Source organism: Octodon degus, unplaced genomic scaffold (assembly GCF_000260255.1).
Source record: "Octodon degus isolate 3935 unplaced genomic scaffold, OctDeg1.0 scaffold00056, whole genome shotgun sequence".
Lineage (NCBI taxonomy): Eukaryota > Metazoa > Chordata > Mammalia > Rodentia > Octodontidae > Octodon > Octodon degus.
Genome location: NW_004524632.1, coordinates 6,495,018 through 6,506,870, shown reverse-complemented (window position 1 = coordinate 6,506,870; position 11,853 = coordinate 6,495,018). Strand labels below are relative to the sequence as shown.

Genomic DNA, 11,853 nt, shown 5'->3' with positions numbered 1-11,853 from the left:
TATGTTTTCATTTTGTTGTGATGGGCTGGTCTTGAATTCACTTATGTAGCCCAGCCTGGCCACTATGCTGGGCAGCAGTGAGTTTTATTTTTATTTTTATTTTTGCAATACCAGGGATTGAGCTCAGGACTCTGCGCTTGCCAGGCGGGTGTTTATGCTGCTATCTCCCTGGCCTGTGAGGCGGGTTTTTAACAAAGGTAATTCATATTAAAAAAAAAACCAAAACAACAAAACTCTTCAGAGCAAGGCAATGATCTCAGTAGATGATTAAAAGCAAAAGAAGAAAAGCAAAAAATAAAACCATCAATATTAGCAACACTCCAAAAAACAAAAGACAATTTGTCCTTTAAGAAGTGAAGTGTGGTACGAAGTGGTACAAAACATTTCTACTGTACATATCTTAGGAAGCGTCGACAGACTTACCTTTTGTGAACACCATTACTAGGCCGACACACATGCAACCCCGAGCCGCGTGGGCTCAGCACCTCTCGCCCTATCCCAGGGCAGGCCTCAGCACTGCAGCCTGGTTGAACACCTTGTTCTGTTACCTTAACAACACTTCAGGGAGCACAGGTAACCCTACTGCCAGGTGGGCAACATCTCACTCAGCTCGGCCTCGGTTACTGGTTACCGTTTGCATACTGCCTTGGGCTCAGCCTCTTGACAATTTAGTGTAGTCAGCGCTCCACCGGTAAAAGCACTCACTCCTGGAAGTCTTCCATTTCCACCGGTCTGGCTCCTTCTGGCTTTGTCCCCATCAGCTGCACTAGACTCTGGCATCCTTTTAAATAGAAAGGAGCCTTCCTCTATTGCCTTTCACTCAGGGTCTCCCACCTCACCAGAAGATGCCAGAATGAATTCAGCAGCGAATCTCTGCAAAGTCGCTGCTGACTGCACGTCCTGGTCAATCGTCTCTACCAGATCCCCCTTCCAGTTGCCTGGGCTCCCACTAGTCCAGCGGCAGTTACTGTATATTAATGCTCTGCAAATACCAGGGTAAGCCTTGGTTCTGGAAAGACCCAGGCAGGAGCTTCTAAAATGACAAATTGGTGAACTCTGTCCCTTCAGCCTCTAGTGTATTTATTCTCTTGGGCAGAACCAGATGAATCTCTAAGCCAGGGTGTATCCTGGGAAGTTTGCCCTCTCGGTGATGAGACCTACCTGAATGTTTTTTTCACAGTCTGTTTGCTGGTGAAGGGACAGCTCACTTTCCAGGACAAACTTCTTGCCACACTTATCACAGATCTGCATGCGCCTGTGAGTAACGTTCATGTGCTTCTCCAGGTACCAGCGAGTATTAAACACCCTGGGGCACTTCTCACAGGTCAGAGTCTCTTTCTCTTCACACTTAGCTTTCTGGGCTGGCGCCTTGGGCTCTTTGGCTGCCCGCTTCTTACGCTTAGGTGGCTCTACACTCTTCCTACGCCCTCCTCTCGTGGTTCTGGGAGAAGGGGCAGTGGCAGCTGCAGCGACAGAGGCTGCTCTCCGCGTTCGCCTTTGGGTAACGCTGACTTTTTCCACTATCTTCTCCTTTTTCTTCTGCCTTTCGTTCTCTCCATAATCATTGCTGTCATCTGTCGCCTCCTCACTCTCTTCCTCTTCCTCCTCACTGCTCGTCTTAAGAACAGGAGTCTCTTTGGACTGAGAAGAGACACCCTTTTCCCCTTTAGACACATTTAATGTTTGATTATTAAGGTTTACCTCCACTATGATCTGCTCCCTTTTGTAAGAGACTTCCTCCTCCTCCTCCTCCGTGTCATCGGAATTCTCCCGGTCTTCCTTGACAGCGTGCACGTCAGACGCTGCTCTTGTCTCCCTGAAATACGGCTGTTCCTCTGTCTCATGGAGATGTGGCTTGCTCACCTTGGTGTCCACCAGCACAGAATAGGGACTTCCAGACTCCCTTTTATACACCTTGGTGGACAGGTCAAGCTCTTGGTTGGCACCATGGTAAAAGGTGGATGGCACTTGACCACGACGGTTTTCTTCTTGTGCCATCCCTGCTACATGCACAGCACAGTTTTCAACCAGTTCCTGACCAGAACTGGCTGGGTGGCTCATTGGTAAGTGGCCCAATCTGTTAAGTAGTTCAGACTAGGGCAACAGATTTCAAACAAGGTAATAAAACTCAAATATTTTTCCATCCACAGAGAATTGCTCAAGTGACAAACAGATGTGCCTGAGACCTTTGTGCAATTCTTCCAGTGTCACAGCACCACAGCATAAGTCAGAAAGGTCTGGTACTATGGCAAGAGTAGAGCACTGGGGATTTCTTCAGAGGAGAGCTGCAAGGGACTCGGAGCACCTTATCTACAAAAAGAAAGCAAGAGGAAGAAGTCAGACAGCACCACTGCCTTCTCACACCATGCATCTGCCCTGCAGCACAGCGAGCACAGAGATCAATAACCCCAAACATGCACGGTGCACCGCTGCCTCGGGGGCATGGCTGGGTCATTACTTTCCTGGCTTACAATAATTCATAAGCATTTTCTGTTATGATGAAAAGCCTAGGAGAGCAAGTGCTACAAGACACCCTCAGGATGGCTTAAGACACAGTGGCACATAAGTGCCTGCTGGGCAAGCACAAGGTCCTGAGTTTAATCCCTGTACTGGGGAAAAAAACCCCAAAAACACAGCGGCAGCACACACTCCATTTCTGATGAAGAAATAAGTATCTGGCACTGTACGGCGTTCACATCCTGCATGCCACACTGAGGCGACCAAATCCACAAGGCATTTCCAGTCAGGCTGCGGGAAGTATCCTGAGACACTCACAGCTTCGCCTGGCCGGCCCTCTTTCAGCATGGTGGCCACAGCCACCACAGCCACCACAGCCACCACAGCCATCATGGGTTCCATGGCCACCACGACCACCACAGCAAGAGCCCACAGACGTGGCCACAGAAGGCCCTGGCCTGAGCGAATCTGTAAGTCGGGGATGGGAGAGGACTTTTCAGGCTTATTAAAGTAACTTCAAAGTTGTCAAGTACTTTTATATTTGTTGCATCTCACTGGATCCACTCAATAACTGGATGATTTTTCATGTGTCAGTTGCACAGAAGGCTAAATTCTGAGAAACAATAACCATCACATCGATACAGTTCCAAGAAAAATAAAGCCATCCATTAAAAAAAAAAAAGACTGGAAGGGCATACACTTTTCTTTGCGACACACCTTGCTTGCTGCTGGGCCAACCCCAACTAGCTGACTCATGTGAACACCATGGCTAGCTAGCACAGACCCTATCTGGAGACACCAGAAAGGAAACTGGTATTTACAGAATGCCTGCTGAGTACCTGGAACTGTGAAATATTTCATTATTCATATTTCTATTTAATACTCACTATAAAACTTGGGATTTTTAAACCCTTTTAGAAATTAGCCATTAAAAAAGCACCCCAAGGCTGGCCAAATAGCTCAGCGGATTAAAGCACCTGCAAACAGGCACAGGGGCTAGGGATTTAATCCCTGGGCCTGCCGTGCTGGCCCCACCCCTGGGGCGCACTGAGACAGCAATTGAGACTGGGCGTGGTGGTGCATACCTGTAATCCTGTGTGCCTGTAATCCTAGCTCTTGGGAGGCTGTAAACAGGAGAATCATTGTGAGTCCAATCTAGCAGTGAAACCCTGAACACCCTATAGACCCTTTCCTAAAATACAGAAGAAAATAAAAAGGCACCTCAAGATTTACAAGTCAGATCCACTGGGCCTACTCCAAATGAGCCCCATTCTGCAGCCAGTGGTGCTCTGGTAGCTGTTCTCCCCCCACCTACGTTCCCACGCACATGCACTTGTACACCTGACGCTTTCCTCCAATCCCAGGCACCACTGGCCACGTCTGGGCTCACAGCACGGCGGGTTTACAGATTAGCCCAGTTCTCCCCTACCTCTCCCAACAGTTGTATCAAACTTTTAAAAAACTAGTGCCTACTGCTCAGATTGTAATGGCTATGCATGGCTCAGAGATCTTTCTCTTCTCTTACTACTGTCATTTCTTCTATTTTCTCTCTTTCTTTCCTCGACTTCATGGGTTTATTTCTTGTTTAAAGTCATTCTCTTCACTTTAGTGGCATTTCAGAAAGGAGTGGTGGTGGGGACTACTGTGTTTCCCTTGACACCTAAGTAGATATGTGTATGTTCTTTGTATTTTATAAAAGAGGAAATCATGGCTCAATTGTGCAAACTGCAAGGCTTCTGGAGAGGCATACATAGCACTGAAGCAAAAACACGCCTTTGTTTTAGAGGAAGAGGAGGCGGGCACAGCCCGCTCCCCAGGGCCAGCACGGTTGCTCTAGGAGGGTTTCACAATTTGCTGCAGACTGCTGTGTCCTTTTCCCGCCCCCAAATTTCAAATCAGTATTTATTGTTATTAGGTGGTCCCTGCTCGCTATGGCATTGTTTATTATGCTGGAGGCCGTGGGTCACTGTCAGCTTCTCTCACAAGTGTCTGGAGCAGGAAGAGAATCATCGCCTCCCAAGGCACTCTTGGGCACCGCCCTCCTGCATAACCGGGTCCCAGGCTTACGTGCCTCATCTCCACGTGGAAGCAAGCGTGTTTTGCCTTTAACAGAGGGGAAAGCGAAGTCTGACAACCAGAAAGATGATGGGGACAGACACATTATCTAGCTGGCCCTGGCACAGGTAGTTCTGTGTGTTCCTGAAGTCACATGACCTGCACTATTGGCTGTAGCCAGCCACTCAGAAGCTTTGTGCAGACTTCTACGTTGCTACACCTAGTCGCTCCTGTCCCACACTATACAAATTCCATCAACCTGTATTACTGAACAATGATAAAAGCAGCACTAGGAGCTGGGGAGAGCTCAGCTGCTTGCCTGCCTGGCAAGTGCAAGCAAGGTCTTGAGTTCGATCCCCAGTACCAAAAAAACAGAACAAAAAAAAAAAAAAAGCAGCACTACCTGCCAGCAATACGACTTGAGAAAGAAATCCTTGCTCATTCCAGTCACAGGGACATGGGAGAGGCGATGCTACCACACAGCGCAGCCAACAGAGTAGTGTGTGTGTGTGTGTGTGTAAATTCCTAGAACATATGCTGATGTCTTGGTCTCAGCAGAATCACTACATGAAAGGTTCAAAATCAGAAATATAAAAAGCTGTAGGGCCAGCCAGATAGCTCAGCAGACTAAAACACCTGCTTAGGCAAGTGCAGGGACAGGGATTCAATTCCCAGCTTGCCCTGCGGGCCCCACCCTGGGACATGCTGAGACATCAATTGAGACTGGGCATGGTGGTGTGTGCCTGTAATCCCAGCACTTGGGAGGCTGAGAACAGGAGGATCACTACCAGACCGATCTGTGTAGTGAGACTCTGTAGACCCTGTGCTAGATACATCAACAAGCGAACAAACGCTGAACTCACAAAGGAATTCTTTAATAAATTAGATGATAATAATAAATAAGATTATCCTTTTAAAAACTTAAGGAACTTTGCTCTATTTTATCTGATAAGTGAGTGCATAGATGTATTCCCACAAGAACCTGAAAACGACATCTCAAACCTACTCACGTCAGAAACACTCACAGAATCATGGAGAAGTCACCCATCACAGTGCAAGCTTGGCCTAAGGGTTCATAAGCTCCCCTGGGCATCTTGTCCACACGTTAGTTTCTTGATTGATTTGGACACTGTTTGCTGTGTTTGAGGTTTTGGGGTGTGTGTGTGTGTGTGTGTGTGTGTGTGTGTATGTTTTCTTTCTTGGTGGAACCAGGGATTGAACTCAGACCCTTGCACTTGCCAGGGAAGCTCTTATTCTACTGAGCCATCTCCCCAGCCTCATGTTTGAGTTTTGTTATGATTGTTTTTTTTTCTCTCCAGAAAATTTAAATATCTCCTAAGAAGACAATAAAATGACTTTACAAAACCAAAACTGTATTATGGATGTTAGGGCCTTCCATTTTCCATCATCTAACAGTGTGTGTCACTCCCAACTTACTAGAAGTCGACACCATTGCGTTTTTACAGGATTCTCTTCAGTACATATGCTAAGCTCTAATCCTAGAAGGTAGAGAGAAGCAGATAAAAACATAACCTTTCCTGATACCTGGGGCTGCTCACTTTGTTAGAGATGTTTACACTTACCTCTCAGTGGTAATAAAACAATACAAATTGATCTATTCTTATAAGTCATTTTCTACTATACCATAATATAAATTCCAAAATAAAGTGGATCATGCCTTAGTGTCATCCTCTAATTAATGTACACTAATTGTGGGCAAAAAACCTGGTGTGTATGTTGGGATGTGCAAATTTATTTTTTTTATTTTTATTTATTTATTTATTTATTTATTTTTTTGGCAGAACCAGGGATTGAACTCAGGGCCTTGTGCTTGCCAGGGAAGTACTTATTCCACTGAGCCATCTCCCTGGCCAAGATGTGCAAATTTAGAAGCAACAAGATCTGCTACTATAAAAACATGACCAATTGGTAGAAAGATTAGTTTTAAGAAAAAAAAATACACACTGCTGATATACACTGGTAATCTTAGCACTTGGGAAGTTGAGGCAGGAGAATCACAGTTGAGTTCAAGATCAGTTTGGGCTACATAGTCAGTTCAAGGCTATCCTAGAATATATAGAAAGAAAATCTCTCTATCTATCTATCTATCTATCTATCTATCTATCTATCTATTCCCCCCTGCTCTCTCTTTGAGATAGGGTTTCAATATGCAGTTCAGGCTGGCCTTGAACTCACTTTGTAGCCCAGGTGGGCTTTGAACCTCCTGCCTCAGCCTCCTCAGTTCTGGGATAACAGGTGTGCACTACCACGCCTGGCGTATACTGAGATCTTGCCTTAAAAAAAAAAAGATAATGTATTATAGATATTAAGTACAGCTTCCAGGGCCAGCAAGCTAGCTCAGTGGACTAAGCACCTGTTTTGGTAAGTGCAGGGACCAGGGTTTCATCCCCGGTCCTGCATGCCACACCAGCCCCCATCCCCAGGGGGTGTTGAGCTGGGATTGGTGGCACATGCCTGTAATCCCAGTGATGGGGAGGCGAAAACAGGAGGATCACTATGAGTCTGAGCTGCACAGACACTGTACAAAATAAAGGGAAAAAATATATAGCTTCTAGAATGTGCTTTTTCCCCAATGCTACTTGTTTCCTAAATGGCCTTAAAAATAAGTTTATAATCTTCAAAAGTGTTTAATTTTAACAGGGAAACAATTTTTTGTCTGTTTTGTTTTTGGAGACAGGGTCTCACTATGTAGTTCAGGCTGGCCTTGAATTCACTATGCAGCTCAAGGTGGCTTCAAACTTGCAGCAATATTCTTGCCTCAGCCTGCACAGTGGTAGGATTACACATGTGCGCCACCACAAACAGTGCAAACAGGGAAACAATTTTGTTCCCTGAAAAGTTTTGTTATTTTTTTTTTTTTATAAATTCAGCAGTTTTTCCCCCATTAAAATAAGTACCTAAGTACCTTTCTGGTACTTTTGAAAGATTCCCCTGGGACTAGTCCTTTCAAGGTGGACAGTGAGCTCACCCCACATCGGGCTCCCCGTGCTCCTCTGCCCTCCGAGCCCCAGCCCCAGCCTCCCTGGCATTGCCAGCCAGTGCTGCTGAGCAGAGGTCTCAACAGGACAGACCATCCTAAGGAACACACCATGCAGAGGCTGTGCAGAAACTGGAGGAGGCTGCAGGCTCCAAAGGCTGCTTCTCAGGAGCTGACCTAGAGGAAGGAGACACAGGGTGTGTATGTGTGCTGTGATACACACTGGTAATCTAAGCACCTGGGAGGCTGAGGCAGGAGGATAACTGAGAGCCCAAGTACAGTCTAGGCTACATAGTGAGTTCAAGGCCAGCCTGACTTACATAGTGAGATCCCGCCTGAAAACAAAAACAAAACAAAAAATATCAGTAGGAAACCATGTATAGTGATATACTTCTACAATCCTGGTATTTGGGAGACTGAACAAGAAGAGGACAGTTTACGGCCAGCCTGGGCTGCATAGCAAGGGTCTGTCTCAGAAAAGCAAAACAAAACACCCTCAGTAAGAATTCTTTCAGTATACCTTGTAGTATGCAATGGAGGTATGAGGCATTTCAAACACTAAATGCCTATATAATTATATCAGATGTAATAAATATCATTTGGGCCACTCTGATCTTGTTCTTTTATGTGAAACAAGCCCCATGATGGAACAGCATGTGTGACCAAAATGTGTTTTTTTTTGTAGGGGGAGAGGGTACCAGGCCCCCTCAGGCCTGGCACTTGCCAAGAAGGCACTGTGCTGCTGAGCTATATCTCTGGCCCTAACCAGCTTATGATGAAATAAACAACTAGGGTTCATTTTTAATCTAAGTTTTGGTATTTTCAATCCTTAAACTTTACCATTTGTAACTTAGTAGTGTACAAACTTGCAAACAACCCAAGAAGTAAGAAAAAATGCCATGCAGCGGAAAAGCTTAGTAAATTGTACTCTGACTTATAAACTGCACATGGTGGTAGCTGCAATAATTCACAATTGCATGATGCTTTATAGTTTATATAAAGCGCTTTTGCCACACAGTTGTTCAACGTTCATTAGGTGCTTACTATAAGTTAGGAATATAAGGGCTCTATGCATCCAGGTGGTCAGGGGTCAGAGTAGAGAGACAGAAAGGAAAACACTGAAAAAAGCAAAGCAGCAAGGAGCACAGAGCTGGGAAGCAGACAGCTTGTGTAAATCTAACTCCAGGCACAGTTCTTGCCTGTAGCAAACCCTTGGTTCAACCCTTAGCACAGCAAAATGTAACATGACACAGCACAAGAGAAAAACAAAACCAAAACTTGGCTCCAATATCTACTAGCTGAACGTGCTTCAGCAAATCACTTAAAATGTAAAATGGAGATATCAGTACCATTTACCTTACAGACTCGTTCCTGACACAGATGTTCAGAACAGAAGAGAACCTTCCAGCAGCAAGCACTACGGTGCCTGTTAGGTAACCGCACCTGTGTGGGAAACGTGACAGCAGTGTGGACAGCAGTGAGCTGGCAATGGCACCAAAGCTAGGGAACCTGGGAGCAGAGGTCTGCAGATGAGTGAGACAAAGCTGGAGGGGTCTCAAGGGTACAGACAACTCAGTGATGGTACACACGAGAATGCTGCATGGAAAGGGCAGGAACAAAGCCTCCCACGTTTACCCCTTTAAGCCTTACTGGCCCGCTGCGTCACGGCTGACAAGTGATGGAGCTGGTGCTGGCTCCTGGCTTTCTAACTCTAGTCTTGGTTTACCTAGTCCCTTTCTCACTCTTCTGAATAGCAGTAAGCAACGATCTCCAAAGACAGTCAGTACTTAAGAGTGTGTGTGTGTGTGTGTGTGTGTGTGTGTGTGTGTGTGTGAAAGAGACAGACAAAGACAAGAGACAGACAGAGACAAAGGGGAGGGGGAGGGAGGAGAAGGGAAAGGGGGAAAGAAAGAGACAGAGACAGACAGAGAGAGACAGAGGAAGAGGAAGAGGGAGAGAGAGAGTTAAAAAACCAAAACTGGGGCTGGGGAGATAGCTCAGTAGAATAAACGCTTCCCTGGCAAGTGCAAGGACCTGAGTTCAATTCCCAGTTCCTCAAAAAACAAACAAACAAACAAACAAACAAACAAACAAACACAACTAAGGGATAGTGCAATAGATAGCTCAGCGGACTAAGCACCTGCTTAGGCAAGCACAGGGACCTGGATTTGATCCCTGGTACTGCATGTTGCCCCGCCGTGCCCCTGGGCGTGCGAGCTGGCGACCAAGTCCAGGCATGGTGGCACAGACCTGTAATCCCAGTGCTGGGGAGGCTGAGAACAGGAGGATCACTACGAGTCTAAAAAAACCACAAAAAAACTAGCTTTTCAAGAAGTAACTAATTTTACCTGTACCTAATGGAATTCACATCTCCCTTCAGAATGTCCCGGTGTTAAATTAATGCACACATCAATTTTCAATTTGATCTGCTTGTAGGTTTCCTCACAGTAATCACTTTGGACAAACTAAGGACTGAAACTTTATATATATTTTTAGGTCACCTTCTTGCAACAAAATGATAAAACTTTCAAATGGATAAAACCTAAACCCATGGACTTCGAACCTATTCTCTAAAGTAAAAGTTACAGATCAAAATTTACACTTTTTTTTTTTTTTTTTTTTTTTACAATTTTTACCTTTTGGCTGTCTGGAAAGTACCACAGTGGGAGGCAAGAGAGGTGGCAAGAAGAAAGTGATGTGTGTGTGTTCTCTCCCTCTGTCTCCCCGTTTCTCTTTTGTACCAGGGAATGAACTTGGGACCTTGTGCTTGCCAGGCAGGCCACTGAGCCATCTCCCTGGCTGACCTGTCTTCTTTTTTTTTTCTTTGTATTTAAGACAGGGTGTTCAGGGTCTCACTGCACAGATCAGACTCAGAGTGATCCTCCTGTTTACAGCCTCCCAAGCGCTGGGATTACAGGCGTGCACCACTATGCCCAGTCTCAATAGCAGTCTCAGCATGCCTCAGAGGCAGAGCTAGCATGGCAGTCCTGGGGATCAAACTCCTGACCCCTGCATCTGCCTAAACAGGTGCTTTAATCCGCTGAGCTTTTTGGCAGGCCTGAGCTATCTTCCAAGAAGGACTGGTATGATGGGAAGGCACTGGCCATATTCAACATAAGAAATGTTGTAAAAACACTAGTCACTAGGACTCAAGGAATCAAAATTATACCTGTTGTAAGAAAACAAAAACAAAAGTATCTATAAAGTGTACCTTGCTGATCTGCAGAGTGATGAAGTTACATTTAGAAAATTCAAGCTAACAGTCAGGTGTGGTGGCACATGTCTGTAATCCCAGAACTTGGGAAGCTGAGGCAGGAGGATCACTGTGAGTTCAAGACCACCCTGAGTTACAAAGATAGCTCAAGTCCAGCCTGGACTATATAGACCCTGTCTCAAAAAGATGAAGAAGGGGCTGGTGAGATGGCTCAGTGGTCTAAAGCACCTACTTGGAGCAAACTAAAAGCACAGGGACCGCGGTTCAGTCCCCCAGCACCACATGCCGGCCGGCCCTGCCCCCTGGTGGGCTGAGCTGGCCACACACACACACACACACACACACACGCACAAATAAATAAAATTTAAAAAAAAAAAAGATGAAGAAGAAAAGAACATCCAAGTTAATTACTAGAGCTGGTCAGGGCAAACACAGCCTGCCTGACTTCTATGGCATAGCTCTTATCTGTGACAAAATGTGTCTCATGACTGAAAAATGGCAGACTATGATCAAACCTAATGTTGACCTCAAGACTACTGGTGGTTATCTGATTAATTTATTCTGTGTTGGTTTTACTAAAAATACAACAGTCAGATTCAGCAGACCTCTTAGGCTCAGCATCAACAGGTCCCCCAAGCCCAGAAGGAGATAATAGAAACTGTGACCCAGAAGGTGTGGACAAATGACTCGAACAAAGTGGTCAATAAGTTGATTCCAGACAGCATTGGGAAAGACATAGAAAGGGCTTATAGGTCTTTTTTCCTCTTCATGATGTCTTTGTTGAAGAAAATTGGGAAAACCCACAGAGCTTCACAGGGAAGGGAGACGCTCTAGAAAAGCTACCAGGGATGATACCGGTGCTAAAGTTGTACAGGCTAATGGTTCTGAAGCACCAGCCCAGGAGTCAGTTTAAATATCCAGATTTTTTTTAATGTATTTGGTTGTTGCAGGGTTTCACTATGCAGCTTGGACTCATGGTGATCCTTCTGCTTTCAGCCTCCCCTATGCTGGGATTACAGGTGAGCACCACTATGCCCAGCCTCTGGCAGGCTCGGCCTGCCCTAGGGGTGGTGGGGCTGGCACTGCATATAGTGCTAGGGATCGAAACATGGTCCCTAAGCTTGCCTAA

The 11,853-nt window shown here is 45.7% G+C and overlaps 1 protein-coding gene across 4 annotated transcripts in view; it reads right to left on the bottom strand.

Annotated features, from left to right (window-relative positions):
• Znf652 (zinc finger protein 652) overlaps positions 1 to 11,853 on the bottom strand; it is a 56,796-nt gene that overhangs the window by 13,199 nt on the left and 31,744 nt on the right. For 2 of the 4 annotated variants that reach the window (XM_023718071.1, XM_023718072.1), the window contains exon 2: positions 1,162 to 2,310. In XM_023718071.1, the coding sequence (XP_023573839.1) occupies positions 1,162 to 2,061 (900 nt within the window). In that variant the 5' untranslated portion in view covers positions 2,062 to 2,310. Of the gene's footprint in view, positions 1 to 1,161; positions 2,311 to 3,542; positions 3,584 to 11,853 lie in introns of those variants that run through there. The other 2 variants (XM_023718073.1, XM_004633646.3) reach the window with 2 other exon arrangements.